Source organism: Thamnophis elegans, chromosome 13, assembly GCF_009769535.1.
Source record: "Thamnophis elegans isolate rThaEle1 chromosome 13, rThaEle1.pri, whole genome shotgun sequence".
Classification (NCBI taxonomy): Eukaryota; Metazoa; Chordata; class Lepidosauria; order Squamata; family Colubridae; genus Thamnophis; species Thamnophis elegans.
In genome coordinates this window covers 20,763,229-20,787,498 of record NC_045553.1, presented here as the reverse complement: position 1 = coordinate 20,787,498, position 24,270 = coordinate 20,763,229, and the positions used below count along the sequence as shown (strand labels likewise).

The following is a 24,270-nucleotide window of genomic DNA, read 5'->3' as shown; positions in this document are numbered from 1 at the left end:
TGACTAAGGCTTGTTCTTGGGCTGCCAAAATAAAGCCTTTCGTTTCTTTTTTCAGTGCTCCTGATCTTAACCAGTTCCAAGTTAGCTTTTGGTCAGCTTTGTCTTCAATACTTTTCAAGTATTGGCTATGCATAGCTTTGTTTTTCCAATTTTCAGCTTGTTTCTCAATTACTTCTTTCTTATATTCAGCTTTTGACTTAGTTGTCTTTAAAAGGCCTCCTTTAATTGCTTCCTTAATCATTGGTTCTTCACTTTTCTGGATTTAATCATTCAAGCTGTGTTTTTCTTCTTCCACAGTCGGTTTTGCTTGTAGGAGTCCTCAACCACCCTCTGCTCTTGGTAAATATAATTGGTCAACATCACTTTTAGGGTGCAAAGCATGATTCATTGTCATAAGCTTCCTTGTTTTTCTGTCCAAATTGTCCAATTCCAGCTGGGTCCAGTCAATTATTCCTGCAGAGTATCGAATCACAGGTATAGCCCAGGTATTTATGGCTTTTATGATGTTTCCTCCTTTCAATTTGGAATTTAATATCTTGTGAATTCGTTGAATGTACTTGGCTGAAGTTAATTCCTTGATTTTATTATGCATAAAGTCAGAGGCCTCTAAAATACCCAAGTACTTGTAGCCTTCTTCTGGTTTTACTTCCTTTATCATTTCTTCATTCTCAAGTTCTATTCCATCATCTTCTATGATCTTGCCTGCTTTAGTTGCCATTGTTGCACATTTATCAATTCCAAACTGCATACCAATGTCTTGCTTAAATTCTTTTGTGCTTTCAATTAATAAATTTAGTTCAGCTTTTGTTTACCAAACAGCTTCAAATCATCCATGTACACCTAATGCGAATTTTTCAGTCCTTTCTTTGCAGGTTCGTATCCATAGTTCATCTTCTTCAAAATGATTGCCAGTGGTAGCATTGAGAGTATAAAAAGTAGGGGTGAAAGGGAATCGTCCTGGAAAATGCCTCGTTTAATTTCAACTTCACCCAGTACTTCTTCATTAGCTATAACCTTCGTTTTCCAGAGGTTCATTGAAGTTTCCATGAATTTTGGTATGTTGCTGCTGATGCCAAAGATTTTCAGGCAATTCTTGATCCAGCTATGGGGAACTGAATCAAATGCTTTCTTATAGTCTATCCAAGCCATGAACAGGTTGGTTCATCTTTTCTTTGAATTCTTTAGGATTAGTTTGTCAATCAGCAGTTGGTCCTTTGTTCCTCTTGAATTTTTGCAGCATCCTTTTTCTACAGGAAACAACTTATTTCTTTCTAAGTATCCATAAATTTGGTTTGCAATGATACCAGTAAGGAGCTTGTATGTTGTTGGCAAACAGGTGATTGGCCTATAGTTTCCAGGATCCTTTCCTTTTTCTTTAACTTTTTGGATCAAAAATGTCCTTCCAGTTGTCATCCATTCATCATTTTCCGGTGTTTTTAAGAACTGGTTCATTTGGGCTGCCAATCTTTTGTGCAGACTTGTAAGTGCCTTTAACCAGAAGCCATGTAACTCATCTGGTCCAGGTGCACTCCAGTTCTTCACTTTTCTTGACTCTCTTTGCACCATTTCTTTTGTTATTTTCACATCTTCCATTTTATGCACTTTAATAGAATTCTCAATCTGTTTGATCCATTTTGCATTTCTGTTGTGCTGCTTGTTGTTTTCCCACAAATTCTTCCAGAATTTCAGAGCTTTCTCTTTATCAGGCTTTTCATTTGTAGTTATTCCATCTCCAGTTTCTAAGCTCTTATAAAACTGGTGCTGATTTGCTCTGTACTGTGAGTTTTCCTTGAATTGAGTTACTCAGTTTTCATATCTTTTAATCTTTTCAGCAACGGCAACAACCCACAAATTTTTTTGATCTTCAATTCCAACCGAATTTTCCATTTAGGCTTCCTCTTCCTGCCTCTTTGGTCCTTTTGTATTTTCAAACCCAATTCTTTGGTGGTTATGAAGGCTGCTGCATACATCAGCTGGTTTGTTTCAGCTAATGTAGTGGTTTGAATGGTTTGCACAGCCTCATTGACCTTTTTTAGTACCTTTCTCAATTCTTTCCGGTTCACTTGGTTCAGCTTTGGCAAACGTGTTATTTCAGCGTCTTCCATTTGATGCTTTATTTTCTCAGCTAATTGAGCAATATCTGTTGGTGTTTGTTCTTCAGTGCTTCCTTGTTCTTTATCTTCATCCATTTCAGCATCCTCTTCCTCCCTTTCTTCCTTAGTTTGCTTTTGAGTCTGCAAATCATTCTTGATGTTACTCTTCTTTGTTGGTTTACTCAGACCATTAGTTGCTTTCTCTTCAATTCCTATTAATTCTGCTGTAGTGAAAAATTTGTGGCTTAGAATTACATGTCGTTGGTCCATTAGCCTTTGTTCACTGATATCACAGTCCGTGTGGTTCACCTTCCAAATCTGATACATTCGTTTTTGAAATCCATGTTTTGCTGACTCAGACTGATAGTAAGCTTTCATAATAGAGATGTTTTTTTCCTTAGTCTAGATTTTTTGCTTTTTCACTTTTTCTTCCAGTAACTTGTCAGCTCCATGCCCTGGTTGCCTAGCAGAGGGAGCTGAGCCCTGTAGCTCATTTTGCGCAGAATGCTCAGGAGCCATAGCATCCAACGGAACCCTTGTTAATCTGGGCAACGGTTCAGACGGCATAAATTTCATTTTCTTTTTGTATTCACCATATTTGTATGGGTTGTGGAGCAAATTTTGTCTGGCCCTTCATCTAAAACCTGTCTGGTATGGTTGTACCTGTTCAGCATATCCCTTAGGATCATTAGAGCTCGCAAGCCCCTCCACCATGACAAGGTAAAGCTCCTCGGAGGGATTATTATTATTATTATTTATTCATTAAACATGAAACTCAGACAACTGAACATTCAAAAATGCATCACAAATACCATTGACTGGTGTTAATGGATGATACAGGTTGCTGCCAGTGTCCTAGGCATCAACCAAGTACCTTCTTAAAATATAAGATGCTCCAAGTAGTACAGTTTTTTGCAGTTCCACTGGTGGCCAGGTTGTGGTATTTTGTAATTTTTTCCAGTCCTTTTTCTTCTGACATCTCCTGGTATTGCAATGTCAATAAATTGTATGTTCCGGCCCTCTACAACCGTGATATCTGGCGTGTTGTATTTTCTCCTCCTCCTCCTCCTCCTCCTCCTCCTTCTTCTCCTCCGTCGTCGTCCTCATCATCATCATCATTATCATCATCATCATCATTATTTTGCTCCTTTTAATTAGCCTGGTCCAGTTCTTGAAATTTTTGGTTTTGTGAAAGAAAAAGGTTACCAAGCACTAGACCAGTGATGGCGAACCTATGACACGCGTGTCAGTGCTGACACGCGTAGCCATTTGGGGTGACACGCACAGGATTTCATGCGATTCATCCTCGGCTCCTGCACGGCCGCCGAGGATGAAAAAATCTGTGTGATCTCCCCCGCCCACACTCACTTACTGTATCGCCGCCGCCCCTTTCTGAGCGCAGGGGCTGCTGGTAAGGCGTGCGTGCTGTGCGCACACACGTCATCAGCGCGGCGAGGGAGGACCCGCAGGAGAGGAGCGCGGGAACAGTGCGCGCCTCTCTCCAGTCAGGCCGGCACAGAGAGTCTACTCCTGGGACTGTCGGTTACGACCGCACCACACTTATCTCAGTTCACAGCAGGGCTGTGGAGTCTGCTGCTTCCAGCTCCACGTCCTCATCAATATGCCGCTCCGGCCCGCCCCCGCTATGAATATTCATATTCTTCGCCCTCGCGTCACTAGGAATATTCATAGCAGGGGCGGGCTGGAGCGGCATGTTGATGAGGACGTGGAGCTGGAAGCAGCCGACTCCACAGCCCTGGTTCACGGCACCCCAAACAAGTTCAATAATATCAAGGGCAACATACGAAATCGACTGATGAACAAAGAAGTTACTAAGCAGGTATGCTAAATAATTTGTTTTTGGTTTATTAAATACAATTATATATTGCAATTATACATTTTTGTAGTTTAAACTATAAATTGCGCAAAATTATGTTTTTGTCGAAGTGACACACAACGCGAGTTATGCTCGATTTTTTGCCAATTTTTGACACACCACGCCAAAAAGGTTGCCCATCACTGCACTAGACCATAAATTCAGATGGGTTTGGATTGACGTGGAATGAGACAGCAGAAGTCACTGAGGTTTTGAAGATGTGAGCATTTCATTTGTAACCCTAATTTGATTTTTTCCCATGGGCCACAGAATCTAGAGTCAGAAATAAGGAGCACAGATTGCAACTATCTAGATGTCATCTGAATATAATGAAAGACTTTCGGTCAGTAGGATCTGCCCAACAGGGAATAGTCCATCAACAGAGGCTATAGCAATAGCAATAGCAGTAGACTTATATACCGCTTCATAGGGCTTTCAGCCCTCTCTAAGCGGTTTACAGAGAGTCAGCATATTGCCCCCAACAATCTGGGTCCTCATTTTACCCACCTCGGAAGGATGGAAGGCTGAGTCAACCCTGAGCCGGTGAGATTTGAACCGCTGAACTGCTGATCTAGCAGTAGCCTGCAGTGCTGCATTTAACCACTGTGCCACCTTGGCTCTTATGAGTTCTCCATCTGAGTTCTCCATCTCAGAGGGTTTTAAGAAGATGGGAAGCCACATCTCCTGGATGCTGTAAATCGGTGTCTTTCAAACTTGGAATTCTGGGAATTGAAGTCCAGCCGTCTTAAAATTTGCAGTTCGAAAAACACTGCTGTCATTTAGTTCCTTGGACATTGCAGAGGTTCAGACTAGCTGAACCTAGTGGTCCATTCTGATACCCCAAATATCCTATACCTCATGTATGGCCAGAATTTGAAAACAACATTTAATACAGCACAATTTCTGTCTAAAATGGTCCAATTGAGATCGGCATAGGTGATTACATCATTTTATTCTATTTTACATATTTATGTATTAAATTACTGTATTTTATCTGATAATTGTTGTATTTTGTACTATTCTTATTTTAAATTGTTTTTATAGGATTTTATTGGTAATACGTGCTTGAACCTTGTATTTTGATATGGCCTAGGGCGGGGGGTTGGACTAGATGACCTACAAGGTCCCTTCCAACTCTGTTGATCTCATTCAAGGTCTCCAAACTTGGACACTTTAAAGACTTGTGGACTTCAACTCCCAGAATTCCCCAGCCAGCATTTTAAAGTTCCCAAGTTTGGACACCCGTGATCTAATCTAATCTAATCAATAAAGCTAATCAACCAATCCTATGCCTTTGTTACTAGATTTATATGTGGCATTTTAACATTTAACCATTTTAACGATGGATTTAATGCACTAAACTCTTGTGCTTTTTCGAGGAACATAAATTATGAAATGTTTACAGTGACATTATGTGCGTAATACAATTACTTTATAAAATGAAGACTAAGGTCTGATGGTCAGAACAGAGAGCCTTGTGTTTCTGACCTTGTTGTGCAACTATTTGGCTTTAGGGTTCCTTAAAACTTCAGGGCTGCATCATCCAAGAAGTGGCTTCTGGATCCGATGAAGCTGGAAAATTTATCTTTGAAATCATTCCAGGTCAGTAACAGGGAACTGAATTACAATTTGAGCGAGTCCAGATGGACTACCAAATGCCTGCTTCGATAAACCGTGATTAATTAGTAAGACCACATTAAAGTACTGCATCCAGTTTTCGTCACCTCACTATAAAAAAGAGGTTGAGACTCTAGAAAGAGTGCAGAGAAAAGCAACTAAGATGATGAGGGGACCAGAGGCTAAAACAGACGATGAACGATTGCAGGAACTGGGCATGGCTAGTCTAGTGAAGAGAAGGACCAGGGGAGACAGGATAGCAGTCTTCCAATATTTGAGGGGCTGCCCCAGAGAGGAGGGGATCAAGCTATTTTCCAAATTTGAAGGCCAGAGAAGGAATAATGGATGGAAACTGACCAAGGAGAGATTCAACCTGGAAATGTGGAGAAATTTTCTGACAGTGAGAACAATCAACTGATGGAACAGAAGTTGCCTTCAGAAGTTGTGGGAGCTTTATCCCTGGAGGCTTTCAAGAAGAGACTGGATTGCCATCTGTCAGAAATGGTGCAGGGTCTCCTGCTTGGATGGGGGGGAGGTGGACTAGATGACTTCCAACTATGCTAATCTGTATATGTATCTACTAAAGCAGGGATCTCCAAACTTTAAGACTTGTGGACTTCAACTCTCAGAATTCAGCTCTCAGCTGAACTCTCGGAAGTTTGGAGACCCCTGTACTAAAAGAGGCTTTCAAGAAGAGACTGCCAGAAATAGTGCAGGGTCTCCTGCTTGGGCAAGGGGTTGGACTAGATGACCTCCAAGGTCCCTTCCAACTCTGTTAGTCTAAATCTAATTCCATGAATATGGAATCTGGTCTGAGCAGGAGAGCTGACATAACCCTCCCCCTTCTTCTGGTGAGAAAATAGTGAAAAATGGCTCCTGCCCTTCATGTATAATTCAGCAAATTATAATTGTGTGTCTTTGCATAATACAGTTTGTTGTGATTTTTTTTAATTACACCTTCCTTCTCCCCCCCCCCCCCCAAATAGGGCTTTCAGGAGAGCAAAGTCGAAATGGGCCAGACTCCTTTGTGCTGATGGCGAATTCTCAGGCTGACATGGAGGAGTGGGTCAAGCTACTCCGAAGAGTAGTTGGCTCCCCTTTAGGAGGTAAGCCCAGCCAGAATTATATATAGTGTCAGGCCTGCAGCCATCTTTTCTTGTGGATCTTTGACCTGCCACCCTTTCTATTATTCTGCTATGCATTTTCTATTGTGGGAAAATGGGAGGGGGGGATTGTATGAAGTTAGATGCTATGTAGCCATAACAAAATTCTTTCTAGAAAGCCAAGGTCATCCTTTGTCTTTGCACCTCTGCACCTGACTGGAACTGGGTGGGTGGAAGCTACCAGCTTGGCAGTGGGAGATTGGACCATGGGATAGACTTGGGGGTGGGGTGGGGGCAAGATCTTGAACTTTCAACTAGGTGGGGGAAACTGGGAAGCTTTCAGATTTGGGTTTCCTAGATTCGCCAATGTGGCTCTCTTGATAAATTGGAACTTTGAGGAATCCTTTGTCTCGGACTCTGATTTACTTTTGGATGCTATTTAGAACCCTGACGTACAGGGTACTTCCAGAGAGCCTCTGGTCTAGGTCCATAATATCCACCCCAACTGGACAGGTCAGAGGACGGATTGCCTTGGAGAAGAAAAGGCAAGGCTTTCCAGGGATGAAGTCAACGTCAATGTTAGGATCTCATGCAAACATGTAGGATCGTAAGTGCAGCATCTCTCTCCTGAGGTGTCGCAAGGGTTGTTTTTCAAAATGTGTTGCCTTGCGTAAACTTAGCAGGACCTGGTTTAAAAGAGCCCCGTGTTGACCCTCTTGTAGGCTTTTAAGACAGGGCACCTTATTTAGCTCCATAGGTTCAATTGTAGAACAGGGCACCTGTGGACGAGGGGGCTTCCCTGACTCTGGAGGCTGGTCAGGAGAGACTGGACAGGTACCTTGTATGGGGAGTTCTCCTGCACAGAGGTGGACTAGACTCGTTTTGATGAGACTTAACTTTTAATTTTATTTAGCTATTTTTTAATATTTTATGCTGCCCATCTCACTGCTATGGGCAGCTTTTATTATTTCACCATTAGTATATTTGAAATTTGAAATTCTTAACAGGGCTTCATATAAGAATATGGTCTGCAGAATTGAAAAAGCATTTGAAAACCCTCTCCCTTCCTTCCTTCCTTCCTTCCTTCCTTCCTTCCTTCCTTCCTCCCTCCCTCCTTCCCTCCCTCCCTCCCTCCGCCTTCTCTCTCTCTTTCCCTTCCTTCTCTCCCTCCCTTCTTTTCCTGCCTGTCCCTCCTCCTCCCTCTGCCTTCTTCCCTTTTCTTTCATCCTTCCTTCATTTATTCACCCCCCCTTCTTTTCCTCCTCCTCCCTCCTTCTCCCTCCCTTTTCTCCCTCTCTCTTCCTTCTTTCCTTCATCCCTCCCTTCTTTTCCTCCTACCTACCTCACCTTCCTCTGCCCTTCCTTCTCTTCTTTTCCTCCCTCCCTCCTTCCTCCTTTCTTCCTTCCAGTGGTCTTTGGGCAACAACTGGAGGACACCATGGTGTATGAACAGAGATTTGGGCAGTATCAGGTTCCCATCTTGGTGGAGAAGTGTGCAGAATTCATCCGGAAGAATGGCATGAATGAGGAGGGGGTTTTCCGACTGCCTGGCCAAGACAATCTGGTGAAGAAACTGCGGGATGCGTTTGATGCTGGCGAGAGACCCTCGTTTGACCAGTAGGTGGTCCTTTTCCCAAGCTTGCAGTGATAAGACTGGTGAGGCTTCCACCCCCTGGGAGGCTCCAGTTCCCAGAATTCCCCAGTCAGCATTGCTGAGATTGCTAAAAGTTGAAATCCATGTCGGCTCGGAGGGAGCCCAGGTGGGAAAGGCTGGGCTGGAAATTTCCTTTAGCCAATCAGCCTCCAGAAGTCCCAAAAGTGCTTTTTTTTTTCAAGAGGCAACTGGACTTTCTGGTTTTTCTTTGAAGACATTTTGCTTCTCCTCCCAGAAGCTTCTTCGGTTCTTCTTCATCATCTGAGGAAGCTTCTTAGATGAGAAGCAGAATGTCTTCAAAGAAAAACCAAGGAAGTCCAGTTGTCTCGTGAAAAATAAAGCACCTTTGGGACAACCAGGACGGACGGAGGACGGAGAATCTCCATAGACAACCGTGTTACTAATTTAACAAACTGCACTGATTCCCTTAACCACAGTGACAAAAAAGGTCGTAAAATGGGACAAAGCTCACTGAACAAATGACTTGCTTAGCCACAGAAAGGACCACCTTTTGTGCTCAATGGTGGTCCTAAGTCGAGAGTGGAATGATGACTTCCTCTGATGTCTGGCTCATCCCATGTCAAGAGACTGAGGATTTAATAGCTGCCAGATGATGAAAGCTGCAGTCAGTAAGCTGCATGCCACGAGGCTGATGCACTGAGGCTGATTCATTGCAGCTATGGTATAACCCTTTTAACACTCTGATGGGAGCTCCACACAAGTCTATTTTTTGGAGTATAAGATGCACTTCCCCCCCCCCCAAAAGGGTGAAAATCTGGGTGTGTCTTATACACCGAATGCAGCATGTTTGGCCTACCGAAATCCCGCCCCCTTTGCAAAAATGGGTATGCAGAGGGTTTGGGAGGCTTCCAGAGTGCTCCTGGGGGCTGGGGAGGGCAAAAACGAGCAAAAAATGGACTGTTTTTGCTCGTTTCCCCCACCCCAGCCCCCAGGAGCATTCTACCAGCTGCCCAAAGGTCTGCATGCCCTTTTTTGTTGTTTTGTTTTGTTTTTTTGCAAAAAATGAGGTGTGCAGAGGGTTTGGGAGGCCTGCAGAGTGCAAAAAAATTGTTTTTTTAAATTTACCTATTCAAAATCATGGTGTGTCTTATACTCCGAAAAATACAGTATATAGGTGGTCATTAGAGGGTGTGTGTCTCTCTTGTTATGTATCTCATTTTCTCTCACTGTGTCTGAGCTGAATGGTAAGGGATTTTTTTTTATCTCCCATGTATATTTCTGTATATATTTTTTTGTGTATAAACCACTATTGATTGACTAAAGGCTCTGTGTGGTGTGTGCTGTGTTTTGCTCCTGGGTTTATCTCATAATATTAGTGACGCTGCTAACACTCTGACATCTTATCTTTTTTTAATTTAACTTACAGAGACACGGATGTCCACACGGTGGCTTCTTTGTTGAAACTTTACCTACGCGAACTCCCTGAGCCGGTCATCCCTTGGGGCCAGTATGAGGACTTTCTCTTGTGCGGTCAGCTTCTAACATCTGATGAAGGCAAGGTATTACAATCACTGATTCTTCTCCAAATGCTGCTCAAGATCCTCCTGAAGGGGTCCCTCCCACTTGGAGGATATCAGGAGATTGCCCAACATGGGGTCCGAGGGAGAGGCCAAAGTCCATCTCCCTACCACCCCACCTTGGCCACAGGCAGAAGGCCAGGAACTTAAATCAAGTAGGCCAGGAGTGTCAAACTCGATTTCATTGAGAGCCGCATCAGGGTTGTGTTTGACCTCAGTGGGGTGTGGGCGGAGTGGCCGCAGGCAGCTTGGCATCACTCCTGTTGGGGGTGCCTGTGGCGGCCTGAGAGCTCTGCCAGTGGAAACGGGCTCCCACGCTCCATTTTCAGCTGGGACGGCCTCCGGCAACCCTCTGTCACTGAAAATGGAGCGAGCTCCACTTTCATTGGCAGAGGGTTGCCAGAGGCTGTCCCAGCTGAAAATGCAGTTTGGGAGCCCGTTTTCGGGGATAGAAACACTGCAGGTAGGTCCTTTGCTGCTTTCAGGATGGGCCCACAGGCCAGATCTAAGTACCTTGTGGGCCGAATCCAGGCCCCAGCCCTTGTTTTTGATATCCCAGAAGTAGGCATTTTAGTGCTTAATCCATGTCTACTCTGATCAGAGGTGGGTTCCTACCGGTTCGGACAAGTAGGTAGTAGCTCGACTGGCCATGCTCCCAAACTGGTTCTATCGGCGCCGTAGGTGCCGCCATCTTGTTTTTTAACCTACTGTGCATCAAGCGTGGGCCCAAAGTGTGTCCCTGAGAGAATCAGCAGTAGAAGAAATCGGAATCCACCCCTAACTCCAATTGTTGTTTGTCTCCTTCCGTCCTTGAGTTGGGGAACATGAAGCTAATTTCAAGGTGGGAGGCTGAACCTGCAAAGGGATCAAGAACTATGGAAATTCAGGAGAGGGGGCCTAGCTTTCTCCCCCCCCCCCAATAACATATACAGGCAGTCCATGCCTTACAGCCACAAATGAACCTAACATTTTCACTGCTGAACAAGAGAGTTGTGAAGCGAGTTTTGTTCCGTTTCATGATCTTTTGTGCCAGAGTTGTTAAGTGAATCACTTGCAGTTGTTAAGTTAGTAACTGTTGTGCCCCCCCCTCCCCAGAAACCAGTAGAGCTGACAGCAGAGTCAGACAGTGAGGAGGTTGGGGAGGAGCATGAGCAGTCCTGGAGGCTGGGGAAGGCTCAGACAAGCGCTCTGCATTGGAGGCAGAGACGGGGCTGAGGCCATCTGGAAGTGATCAGCTGCCTTCGGAGCTAGACAGCAGTGAGGCAGAGGAACAGCTGGAGCCTGTTCCCAGTCTGTGCATGCGCAGAGCTGCCAGGAGAAATGAACAGCTCAGAAATCAGGGTAGACTTCGGAGTAAGGCCACAGGTGGAAGGTGATTGGCCCTTCCCAGAGGAAATAAAAGAGGAGCAAAAAGGGAGTGCGCTTTTGCAGGAAACAATTTGTTCAGTTGGTCATTAGATTCATTTCAGGAGTGTGAAGATCTGTCCGTGAATCTCAGAGACTCTGTGCCCAGCCTTTCCTTGCACAGCACCTCATTTGGAAAATATTTACATGGCAGCTTTCCCAGATAGATAAGGTCTGCGGTCATAAATATTCCTTTGAAAGACTGTTTGCCAGGCCTTGGCTGAATGTGAATGAGAGGAATTCACATTCGTTTAATAAAAGGAGTTTTGTCTGGACCAGGACTCTGCCTCGTGCTTTTTGGGGAAGCCTAGGCCAGGACAGTAACATGGTTGTTAAGTGAATCTGGCTTCCTCATTGACTTTGCTTCTAGAAGTTTGCAAAAGATGATTACATGACTCTTTAATTAAAACCATCCTTATACCATTCTAGGGTCACTCACAGCTAGTGAAGCAGCTGGCACGTTTACCCCCGGACAACTATAACCTTTTGAGTTACATCTGCCGGTAGGTTTTACTTCTTTAAAGACTTTGGAATAGAATATCAGAGTTGGAAGGGACCTTGGAGGTCTTCTAGTCCAACCCCCTGCCTAGGCAGGAATCCCTACACCACTTCAGACAAATGGATATCCAACATATCCAAAGACGTCTCCATGGTCATGTGGCTGGCATGATTCAATGCCGAAGGTGCACTGAATGCTGTTACCTTCCCACCCAAGGTGGTCCCTATTCTTCTACTTGCATTTTTTACATGCTTTCGAACCGCTAGGTTGACAGAAGCTGGGACAAGGAACGGGAGCTCACTCCGTTATTCAACACTAGGGATTCGAACTGCCGACCTTTCTGATTGACAAGCTCAGCGTCTTAGCCACTGAGCCACCGCCTACATAAGAATGGTAGCAGAGGATATTACATGCAGATTTGTAGCAGAGGATGGTTGCAGTCACACGGGTCAAAATAAAGTGTACAATGTATGGTCTGTATAGTTGCTTAAAGGAGACGGCTTCTAATTCTTAAATTGGCTATATACTGTTGGGACAGTACACGGTCACTGTGGGCCTCGCTGCTTAACTGTTTCAACTATCATAGGAAACTCTACTCAGACTATAAAGGACCATAGATTATAACCATAGATGCAAACCAAACCCTGCAATCTGCTGGCTGAGTCATCCTGTAGTTGTTGCGATATAAAATACATTCTAACACAAATTCCAATGTTCAGACACGTCCATTTTGTTTGAAATTTTGGTCTGTCGAAGGGTTCTTAATGGGATCTCCGTCTAGAGCAACAATGGTGAACCTTTCACCTTGGGTGCCAAAAGCATGTGTGAGCGCTATCGCATGCGCTTGCGTGCCCACTTATTTTAGTCTTCAGTTAATTACTTGTATTGTAGTCTGATGTAACATGTTTTTAAAGTTAACGTTAGTTAGAAAAGATAGGGTACAAAACTTAAATAATAAAAAAAATTCTACATTCATTTTGAAAAATAAATGCAATACTTGATTAATTTCATATCTTTATTTAAAATAGTTTTGGCATGGCATATCATTTTATTGACTCAGTTGGAAATGATGTGGATGTTGTATCTGATTCTGAGGCATATATATTCTTAAGTAATATAACATATAGCATATTGTCCAAACTTGCTAGACTATTTAATTGATCTTATTACTTTAAAGGGGGAGAGTTTCATGATAAATTATTTTATTACATTTATGTTGCATTTATATATTATATTTATTACATTTATATTCCACATTATATATTTGTATTGTTATTTTAGTGTTTATTGTTAATTTTGATAGATATATTGATATATCAATACTGATTTTAATCATACTAAATAACAATTACTGCTATTATTTATCAGCATTAAATATTTACATTTTTAATATCGAGTTAGTCATATTTTAGAATAATAGGATTATCTTTTAATAGGATAATTGGCAAAATCTAATTCAAATGTGATGGGTTGCATTCCAAAGGAATGTGAGAGGACAGGTTGCCTGCAAAATGCCAGGACCAGGACCTGTTGGTGCCATGTCTCTCTCTAGCCAGTCTAATGATCTAAAAGCTGAGCAGAAGTCTTTTTTTTTTTCAGGGTGAGCGGAAAAGTATAGTGTTTGAGTAGCACATTTTCATGCCTGGCATTCATCAGGCTGAAACCTCGCTCACAATTGGTGCTTGGCGCTTGGAATGTTGCGCAAATGTCCAGCAGACGAGACAAGTTCAAACTGTTGCTCTCTTAGGTGCTCAGGCATGAAACTGTGCCGCTCAAACACTATACTTTTCTGCTCACCCTGAAAAAAAATTAGAGGGAACATTGCCCCTAACCCCCTCAGAGGCCCTCCGGAAACAACCCACTTCCCGACTTCCTGTGAACCCGTTAGATGTTTTTTTCTCCCTCCCTAGGCTCCAGAGGCTTCCTAGGAGCCTGGGGAGGTTTGAGGTTTTATTTAATTTGTATGCCACCCTATTCCCGAGAGACTCAGGGCGGCTAACAATCTGCAAGGGAGTGGGGTACAAAATAAAAATAAAAAAGACAAACAGTTTAAAATAGAGCAACAGTCGTAACCTCGGATGGGGCTGGAAAATTCAGCCCCAGGCCTGCCAGAACAGCCAGGTCTTAGTTGCTTTGCGGAAAGCCGGAAGGGTGGTGAGGGTCCGGATCTCAACGGGGAGATCGTTCCAGAGGGCCGGAGCAGCCACAGAGAAGGCCCTCCCCCGGGGTGGTGGGAGGGCGAAAAACGGCCCAACACGCAAACTGAAAGTTCGGGAACGGACTTCCAGGTTGCCTTTTGGGCCATTTTTCTCTCTCTAGAGGCTTCCCTGAACATCCAGAGGGTGAAAAACGGCCGAAAATCAAGGCTGCAAATCAGCTGCCAAGCATGCACATACGTGCTGGTGCTGACAGGGCAACGCCTCGCGTGCCCTCAGAAATGGCTCCACATGCCACAGGTGGGCCATCACGGACCTAGAGAATGTTTCTGCTCCGTGATCCAGTTTCTATCCCCTTCTTATCTGCTCCTCCCTTGCAACTTATGATCACCCAGGTGATGACCTTGGATTCTTGGTTTCAATCCCAACAGGTTCCTGCATGAAGTCCAGCAGAGTTCTGACACCAACAAGATGAGCGTGGAAAACTTGGCCACTGTGTTTGGTGTAAACCTCATTCGGCCCCAGATGGAAGATCCAGTGACTATTATGAGAGGTGAAATTGGAACCCGCTCCTTGCACAAGGGTTTTGGACTCAGTTGTGGGTCTCTAAGGGGCCAGATGTTTGTAAGATTGATGTCAATGGTTTCTTGCCCTGTGCCCGGAGACCTCCAGATTGTCTACAATTCATGTTCAGCCCCTCTCCATCAATCCTTTGAGGTAGATATAGGAAACCAAAGTGATGAATACAACTAATACAGTGGGAGCTTGGTATTCAACTGCTTTGAAACTCATCAAATTTGGTACTCAGCACATTGTGACATGAAGGTTTTGCCCCAGTACTCATTGTTTGTTTAGTACTCAACACACAAACTAAAAATGCTGGTTGCCTTGTCATTGCGTTATTCTTTAAGGGGACAAATTTGTTTGGCACTCATCATTTTGGGTACTCATTGCGCTTCCCAGAATCAATTAATGTTGCATACCAAGGTACCCCTATTTTTAGAAATATAGATTAAGAACAAAATAACAGGAGCACCTGATTTTGGAGAAAGTCATCATCATCTTCTTTTTTTAATTTTTAATTTTCAAACATACAAATACAAAAACATAGACACAGACTACATTTACACAAACACATTGGAACATGTTCCTTCTTATATTTAACATAAAGACTCATATCATCAATCTAATATATATGTATAGAATTGTTATGGTTATTAAACATTCATTTGACTATAGCTATTACATCCTTTTTATGTAAAATATTCTAAATTTAAAATAAATTGATATTATGGCATTTCATTACATCATCCTGAAATCACCCAATAGTATTACATCTTTATATTCTATTCTATTCTATATAGAATTGTTTATCTTTTGTAACAAAGCTTTTCAACATCCTTTCCATGGTCCTCACTTACAATTTGTATAAAATTTCATATTATCCATCGTGTGTGTGTGTGTGTGTATATGTATATGTATATGTGTGTGTGTGTATGTATGTATGTATGTATGTATATATATATATATATATATATATATATATATATATATATATATATATATATATATATATATATTTGTTATATTTATGCTGATAAATAAATAAAGGGAGACTAGTATAGATCTATTTCAAGCTATTTAGCTCTCATCAGCTAGCCACACCCTTGCTGGGAATCGAACCTGTGCTCTATTGCCTCTTAGGCATATGTGTGTTAACCATTGAGCTACAGAGCTCGACTCCTTATCAGCCTTTCACCCTGGCCTGGCTGATAAGGAGTCGAGCTCTGTAGCTCAATGTTTAACACACATCTGCCTAAGAGGCAATAGAGCACAGGTTCGATTCCCAGCAAGGGTATGGCTAGCTGATGAGAGCTAAATAGCTTGAAATAGATCTATACTAGTCTCCCTTTATTTATTTATCAGCACAAACATAACACACACACACACACACATATATATATATGCATTATTTACCATTGTTAATCCTTTATTTAGCTATAACTATTATTATTTTTATTTTATACATAATACTCTAAATTTAACTAAGTTTAACTTAATTTTTATTATAACATTTCATTTCATCATCCTGTGTCCTTCCAATAGTAGTGCAGTCCTATATCTCTTGCCATTTGTGGTATTTGTATTCTAATTGTTTTCTTGATAAGTCTTATGTGGACTTCTCTTGGAACCTTGTTGTTCATTGCATATCTTGTAAAGACTTAAAACCCTCCATTTGTTCCTTCCATCCCCTTGCCTTTAGTTATCACCGATGCTTCTGCCAGAATTTCTCTCATTGTTTCTGCCAGATTTGCTTCCTTTTCTTCTTCCATGTTTTGAAGTTTCAGTTAGAGTCCCAGTTCGTTAAACTCTCCTTTCAACATTCCAACACTCTTGTCGTTTCCAACCACACTCGATTTGCCATCAATATGAACAATTTTCTGATCACTTTGTTCATATTTTTCTTCAATTTTTTGAAAGCTATCCTCAAATTTCATCATTGTTTTGTAAATATTCTCAACTCTTCCCTCTATTTTTAGTGTTTTTGTTCTATGTTCTCCATTTTCTTTTCAATGTTTTCTGTACAAATCTTTTTGAATTTCTAACATAATGATTTGCAACATTAATTCTTTTTCTTCTTCATGTTGCACAATTCTTCCAGGTTATAAACACTGCCACTAAAACATCCAAGGCTTTTTTGTTAAGTTTCAAACAAGTTCACTATAATATTTCAAGTCAAGGCTTTCTCTTCACTCCAGTCCAGCTATTAGTACTCCAGAAGAGCACCTGCATAAACAAGCTGTACTCTTCCCACTATCCCTTTCAATAAACAAAATCAAGAGCCTTGAAATGTAAGATATGAGTCAGATGTTCAAAGGAAGTAAGGAAAAAAACAATGTTTCCAAGCCTCCAGCTCTAGGTGGCAGTGTTACTTCTTTTCCCTCTGCTTTTACCCTTCTCTTTAAATTCCGAACTTAAAAAAAAGTGCTTAAAAGCAAATAATCCAGCCGAGCGTTGAAAAAAAAAGAAAAAGAAAATCATAATCCACCAATATGAAAAAAGAAGAAAAATAAGAGGGAAAAAAGAAACCAGTCCAATTTAAAAAGTAAGAGGCATTTGTAAAAATTCCATCCATAAAAATAAAGATAAAAAAAGATAACACTAAGTTTAATTCAGGCTTAATTTGCCGCTTACTCTCTTCTGTCTTCAATTTTAATTTTACTCCAAGTCTTTTGGGGTGTTCTCTAATAGTAAAATTTATCTCACCATTTCTACACACTCTGTTCCCTGCTTTTCTTCTGTTCAGGGGCTGTCCCAACCTTCTACAGCTTCAATGGCTGCTTCTCTTTCACCGGAAAAAAGAGCTTCTCCTGGATCAATCAGGGACTTTGCGATGTCCCTGAGATCAGCAGGACGTACCCTTCTCTGTCACCATCTTTACGGGACGGTTTAGGTCCAAAAGGACCGTCCAGCAGCAGAGATATTGACAGCAATCCTGGAGTTCCAAGATTGCATGTCGTGTCATTGTGATGTCAAGCCCCGCCCTTCACATGTTCCTTCTTGTAGCAGTTTCAAATTGGAACAATTCTCTTTATGTTTTTTCCCCTCCTAATATGTTTTACTTAGGTTTCCCAATTTGTAACCTTCTTATTTCATTATCCTTTACATATCTATTGTCAGTGTTCCAAGTATCATGCAGAATTAAATCAGAGTCCAAGGCAAAACATCTTTTTTGTTCCAATTTAATAAGACAGACATCTTAGGCACATCTGTGTTAATCCCAATAATGGAAGTGACATCAGAATTCCACCCAGTTAAAAGTTCATGATCTTGTCCCCACACCCACAATCCATCACATAGTCCAATCTTCTTCTTCCACACTGGCATCCACACCCAGCTACCTCCGGTTGGGTGTACTGGTGCGGAGACAAAGGATGACCTTGGCTTCTAGTAAAGAATGAAAAACAATACATTCCACAATCTCACTCCTGTCTATTCCCCCCTCCCATCAACTATACTAATGAAACAGCATAACGAAATAAGAGAAAGTGTGGCGGGCCAAAATTCTAAAAGGAATATAAATGCAGGCCTGACATCTATCTAATATATTGGCTATTACCTTTGCTAAACTTTATTTCTCTTGGATATGTGTGTATATGCCAGTTCTCCTTAACTTATAGCTTTCGTTAGATTCTTTCATTAATCTTTATTTCTTTCCTCCAACCACCTATACCATTTTTCTCATGTCCGATAATATTCTGTCTCCTCTTTTCCCTGAATTTGTTAACTTGTCCATCTCGGCACAGTCCAAAACCTTTCTTATTAGTCCGTCTTCATTTGGTGTCAATTTATTTTTCCGTTTCTGAGCAAAGGCAATCCTCGCCACTGTGATTATGTGTATGATTAAATACCAAATCCCTTTTTTTATATTTTGATGTCATTATTCCTAATAGAAACACCTCTGGTTTCCAATCAATTTGGAATCCTGTTATCAATTCTAGAAAAGCCATCTTCTTAGTGGAGATCAATTATTTTTTTGTCTGATAATGCAATCGTCTCTCTTACTGGAGCAGGGAATCCAGCTAGGAAATTGTAACCGAAATCACCTTTTAATGTCCTGATCACTTCCGGTTGGACAAACCAATTATGTCTAAAAATTTAAATTTTCAGTGATTACTACACATGTGACCGTCCTAAATGTGAGTCAATTGACAAGTGTCCAAATTTTGATCCCATGACCCTGGGATTCCATGCAATGGTCCCAAATGTCAAAAATGGCCATAAGTCATTTTTCTCAGTGCCATTGTCACTAACGGTCACTAAGCGGTTGTAAGTTGAGGACAACCTGTAACATAGAACTTTCGCACAATCCACCTTTGGGAGATCTCCTTCCATGACCCATTTCTCCAGACCGGCCCGAGGAATTGCTCCCAGTAGCCTGGTTATGGGAACCGAAGGCTGTGAACCTCTTCAATTTCCACTCATTGCCCCTTGTGCTTTCCTGGTTTCTCCCACAGGGACTCCTCAGATTCAGAAAGTGATGACCGCAATGATCGGTGACCACGAGAAGCTCTTCCCAGGGTTCAAAGACGCAAGGCCTGTTCCCCCTCCCTCCGAAAGCAGTTCCACCAAGGCTCCAGTGCTTCGGAGCTCTGTCGGTTGGGACGCTGTCCAGCGGCCATCCATGGCCTGGAGGGACAACAGGAGCCTGTTTCAAATTGTGAGTGCCTGCTGGGCTTTTTAATGCCATGGTTCACCTGGAGGGACCCATGAGTGCAGCTGCCCATGTAAGCAAAAACCTGGTTTTTGTGCCCGTATTGAAATCGCCTACAAATTTTTAAAAAACGCTGATTTCTCAGATTTCAGCTCCTTCGTTTGGCCTACAGGGGGTGCTGAAGGAAGCTAGCTAAAAGAAGAACAGTGAAATTAAATTACTATTTTAATAACTGCTTCAAGCATGAAAATTTAAAGACAGCATTCCAACTACAAGCCCTGAAATCCTGCCTGCAAATAAAACCTAAATAAATAAATATGTTTTTACGAACTGTTGCAAAATAACAAAGGGAGCTATTCCGGTATAAATTTCCATCAACATGTCTGGGGGAAATATATGTATATAAAATGCCACGTCTTCTTGATGTTCACTTTGGGTCCTTCCAAGGTACCTTAAAGTCACCTTTAGCTGTTGGCCAATTTAAGATGGAGTTTGCTTCTCTTCCGACACAGTTTTGGCCACGACTGAACAGGCTTCATCGCCAGGTCCCAGTGGTCAAGCTTGAAATTACACCGGTGACTGGACCATGGCTTGCCTGATCATTTTGGGCTTCGAGAGAGACCAGATTTCTGGCCTCCACACAGAGATCTGTCTCATAATGCCTGGCAGGAGAGCAGTCTGCAGAGTAATCGGATGTGGGAGTGGGCAGTTTGGATCGTGTGTCAAAAGTGGGGGGAGTGCAGAGGGGGTCATGTGTGGATGCGTGCCCACATCCAAAATGCTATGCATGCGACCCCTGCATGCATGCATGTGCAACCACTCACACCCACACCCACACATGCGTGCGCGTCCAGCGTTTCCCCCCCCCCCCGGCTTTTGCCATGCTTTTTTCGCCCTCCCCAGGCTCCAGAGGCTTTCTAGGAGCCTGGGGAGGGCAAAAACAGCCTCCCCCGCCCCCCCTTTCCTGAAGCCTCCGGAGGGCGAAAAACTGACCTTATGGGCAAACTGGAAGTCTGTTCTGGCCTTAAAAGAAGGCCAAAATCAGCTGACCAGCACACAGATGCGCGTTGGAGCTGACAGGGCAACGCCTCGCATGCCCTAACAAATGGCTCCATGTGCCACAGGTTCGCCCTCAGAGGTCTAGGATCATCCAGGTCATGGTTGTCCCAAAGGTGCTTTTTCCAAAAGGCACCTGGACTTTCTAGATTTTTTTTCCACTTTGAAAACATTTCATTTCTCATCCAAGAAGCTTCTTCAGTTCTAACTGACTGGTGGGGAATGGAAGGATTTAAAGGGACAGTGTTAGGGTTCCACGTAATACATCCGTAGCAAACAGTAGTCCGGGGAAAGTGAATTCCTCAAAAGAATCATTTTTATTGGCTATGTCCTATTGGCCCAGGTGTGTGAAAACTGTCTCTGAATGTTCCTGTGGTTTTCACCTCATTAAAAGTGAACGTTTTCCTCCTCCCACAAACAACCCGTCAGGTGGAACAGACAGATGGGGAGTGGTGAGGTAAGGCCCCTACGTGTTAATTGGGGCGTGCTTGATTGTGTCCAATGGGCCAAATTTTGTGTCTAATTTTGCTTTCAGAAAGATGATCTCAAAGCTTCCAATTCCAAATTAAGGGACGGCTCGGCTCTGTCAGCAGAAGAGAAAGGAGAACCTCAGTCCGGGGAGACCCAGGCCATGCGAAAGAGGACTCAGACTCTTCCAAATCGAAGATGCATTGAGAGTTTCTCTTCCAACAGGAGGAACCAAAACATGGATAGGACAGACATTTTCAGTAGCAACTTTTGGTCTTCGTCCTCATCTTCATCCATGATCCAGCCCATCCCTAATTCTCTCCCAGGAGGTCACAAAAGAGCTTTGTCTCAGGGAATTTCTAAACTCTTCAGCTTCACACAACCCTCAGACTCTGGCAGTCTCCACAGTGTGGAGCCGGGTGACACAAGCGAGGCTGACCACAGTTCTTCAGGCCAACCAGGAGATGATTTCGGAACGTGTTTACAGATGAATGACTCTCCCAGGTCTAAAGAAAATGGCGCCACAATTCTGGAGCTCCCGTTGGAGGAGGAGGATGTATATTCAGAAGACCCTGAACTTCTCAGGAAGATGATTGCGGAGCTGAAGGAGGAGATGGCAGCACAGAAAAATAGCTACGAGGAGCAAATGAGAAGGTAATGCGAACATCTTGGTCGATTCCATCTCTCTCTCTTCAGCCAACTACCATATTTTTCTGAGTATAAGACGCACCGGAGTATAAGACGCACCAAGGTTTTGAAGAGGCAATTTAAAAAAAAAAAAGAAAGCTTTTGCATTCTGCAAACCTCCCCAAAACGGCCAGTTTTTTGTGAAAACAGGCCTGGTTTTTTAAAGAACATAAATAGCCCTTAGGAGGCTTTTAAAGTGTTCCTGGGGGTGGGGGCAAACATGAGCAAAAAAGGCCCTTTTTCACAAAAATAGGCCCGTTTTTTGTCCAAAAAAAAGGGGCATTAGGAAGCTTATAGAGTGCTCCTGGGGGTTGGGGGTCAAAATTGTGCAAAACCCCGGCCCATTTTGTGCTCATTTCTGCCCTCCCCAGCCCCCAGAAGCTCTCTGAAAGCCTCCTACAAACTATGCACGGCCATTTTTGCAAAGGGGCGGGGTTTCAGGAGGCAAAAAATGCTGTATTCAGTGTATAAGATGCATCCAGATTTTCAGCCTCTTTTTTGAGAGAAAAAGGTGCATCTTATACTCTGAAAAATACGGTAACTCTACAGGCAGTCCTCAACTAATGATCCTTCATTTAATGCCCATTAAAGTTACGACAGTGCTGAAAAGAGGGCAGGCATTTGTGGGCAGGGTCTTAATTTGGATTCCAGTAGTCTGGATTTCAGGGTCTTTTTAAGTTTATCGCCCCATTCCAGCCAACTGGTCGTTCATGCATTTCTTTAGAGCAGGGCTCTCCAACCTTGGCCACTTTAAGACTTGTGGATTTCAACTCCCAGAATTCCTCAACCTTTAGGTCCAACTGACCACAGGTTGGTGGCCCCAGATTTTCTGCCTCCTTCCTCCCCACCATACCGTAGTACGGGACTCGCTGCTTGGAGGCGTGGCTTGATATGACTTGCTCTTCCTTTTGCAGCCTCGAGAAGGAGAACTTTGACGTCTGGACCAAAGTGGTGAGGCTTAATAAAGAGATTGAAGAAGAAAAAACTAAATCTACAAAGCTGGAATCTGAGCTCCGGAACCTTAAACGTTCCAGGAAGGTCAACGAGGAGAACCAACACAATGAAGACTTGTTGAAGTCTACAGGCCAGGTGCCCACAAGAACTGAGGAGAGGACAGAGTGGCCAGACCAGCTGTGATTCCTCTTTCTCAAAGGACTGTTGTACTTAACACTTCTATAGATTCAAAACAGAACCCCTGGTGGGTTCACCAAGACTGGATTCCATTCCCTCCAGAGCAGGGATCTCCAACCTTGTCAACTTTAAAACTTCTGGGATTTGAAGTCCACCAGTTTTAAAGTTGACAAGGTTGGCAGCTTTGCTGGCTGAGGAATTCTGGGCATTGAAGTCCACAAGTCTTAAAGTTGTCAGAGTTGGAGACCCCTGCTCCAGAGGGTTGATTCTGGTGTCTCTCTGTATATTACTTTTCCAACTAAGACTTTTTTATTCCTGTTTGCGAATGATTAAAAACAAAATACAAATGTGTCTTAAATAAATAAACTTGCCATCTCCCTGTATGTTTCTCTGTCCTGCTTTGTATTCCATACGATTAGGGGTGGGATTCAAAAAGTTTAGCAACCAGTTCTCTGTGTCAACTTGTAAAGCGTTTCCATGCCTATTATCAAGTTGACATTGAAGGGGGGGAGGATTCCATGCATACCTTTGACCAGGGTCGGATCTCAGATTTCTACAGCAGGGGTGTGAGGAGCGAACGTTTACAGCCTGTTGCAGCACTTTGTTGGTGGATGTGATTTATGACACAGACTGAGGGGAGGAGAGACACAGGGGTAAAGTTCAGGCACCATTAACCAGAATCAGATTTGGCTTTGCAGCAGAACATGCCAAAATGTTGCTCCTAATAAATGTCTGGATTTCTTTTGAACTTTGTCTCGAGGCTCGTAAATTAATTAGGGCATCTTTTGGAAACTTCACACTCTGCCTGGTTGCTGGATGGGTGTGGCCATGGTGGGCGTATCCTACTCAGCCTCCTGTACCACAGCAGGGGGGGGTTCACCCTCCCCAGGCTCCGGAGGCTTTTCTTGAGCCTCCGGAAAAGTGGAAATGGCCTCCCCTGAGCCCTCAAGGCTTTCCGGATGTTGGAAATGGGCCTGTTTCTGGACTTCTGGGAGGCCTATATTTTACCCTCCCAGAGCCTCCTGCGTGGCCTCTGCACATACCTGGCATCCAAAATGGGCTGCATGGATACTCCAAGGAGGGGAGGGGAGGGGAGGGGTGGGCCCCGCCCACTCCTCCCCTCCCCTCCCCTCCTTGGAGTCTCCATGCAGCCCATCTTGCAACAGCCAGTCCTTGCCAGTCCTTGCAACCACCGGTTCAGCTTTCTCTCTGTTCCGCCAATATTTCTGCAAAGGTAAGTAAGTAAGTAAGTAAGTAAGTAAGTAAGTAAGTAAGTAAGTAAGTAAGTAAGTAAGTAAGTAAGTAAGTAAGTAAGTAAGTAAATAAATAAATAAGTAAGATCTTTATTATGGTCAAAGACCAGCAATATACATTTCTTTTTACACTATATTAAAAATGCTAACATTAAAATATAATTAAAAGTATTTACATTAAAAGTGGATAATAACATTATGGTCCAAAGATTGTTAAAAGTATGTCCAGATAATTGGTACAAGATGGTACTATACTGTAGCCAATTTTTTTCTTATGGACATTGCAGCAGCACAGAACTTTGCCACTGCATACGTGGTAACCGGGTTAGTGTCCTGGAGGAGAAAGCCTAGATAAAAATTGTCTGCCCTCCCTGGCAATCTCTCTAATAAGGGGAGAATATATGCAGACCTATAAGCTCTGTATAGCTCGCAGTGTAATAGTACATGTGAATTATCTTCCACTTCTCCTTTACCACATATACAAACGCGTTCGGCTATAGGTGTTCTTTTATACCTGCCC

General features: G+C 43.0%; 1 protein-coding gene across 1 annotated transcript in view; it reads left to right on the top strand.

The window, feature by feature from the left end:
* ARHGAP25 (Rho GTPase activating protein 25) overlaps positions 1-22,668 on the top strand; it is a 39,852-nt gene extending 17,184 nt beyond the window's left edge. Inside the window, exons 3-11 of the mRNA XM_032229292.1 lie at positions 5,484-5,571; positions 6,573-6,692; positions 8,099-8,306; positions 9,731-9,863; positions 11,715-11,788; positions 14,372-14,493; positions 18,959-19,161; positions 20,747-21,333; positions 22,281-22,668. Coding sequence (XP_032085183.1) covers positions 5,484-5,571; positions 6,573-6,692; positions 8,099-8,306; positions 9,731-9,863; positions 11,715-11,788; positions 14,372-14,493; positions 18,959-19,161; positions 20,747-21,333; positions 22,281-22,503 — 1,758 coding nt within the window. The 3' untranslated portion in view covers positions 22,504-22,668. The remainder of the gene's footprint in view (positions 1-5,483; positions 5,572-6,572; positions 6,693-8,098; positions 8,307-9,730; positions 9,864-11,714; positions 11,789-14,371; positions 14,494-18,958; positions 19,162-20,746; positions 21,334-22,280) is intronic.
* The last annotated feature ends 1,602 nt before the right edge of the window (positions 22,669-24,270 follow it).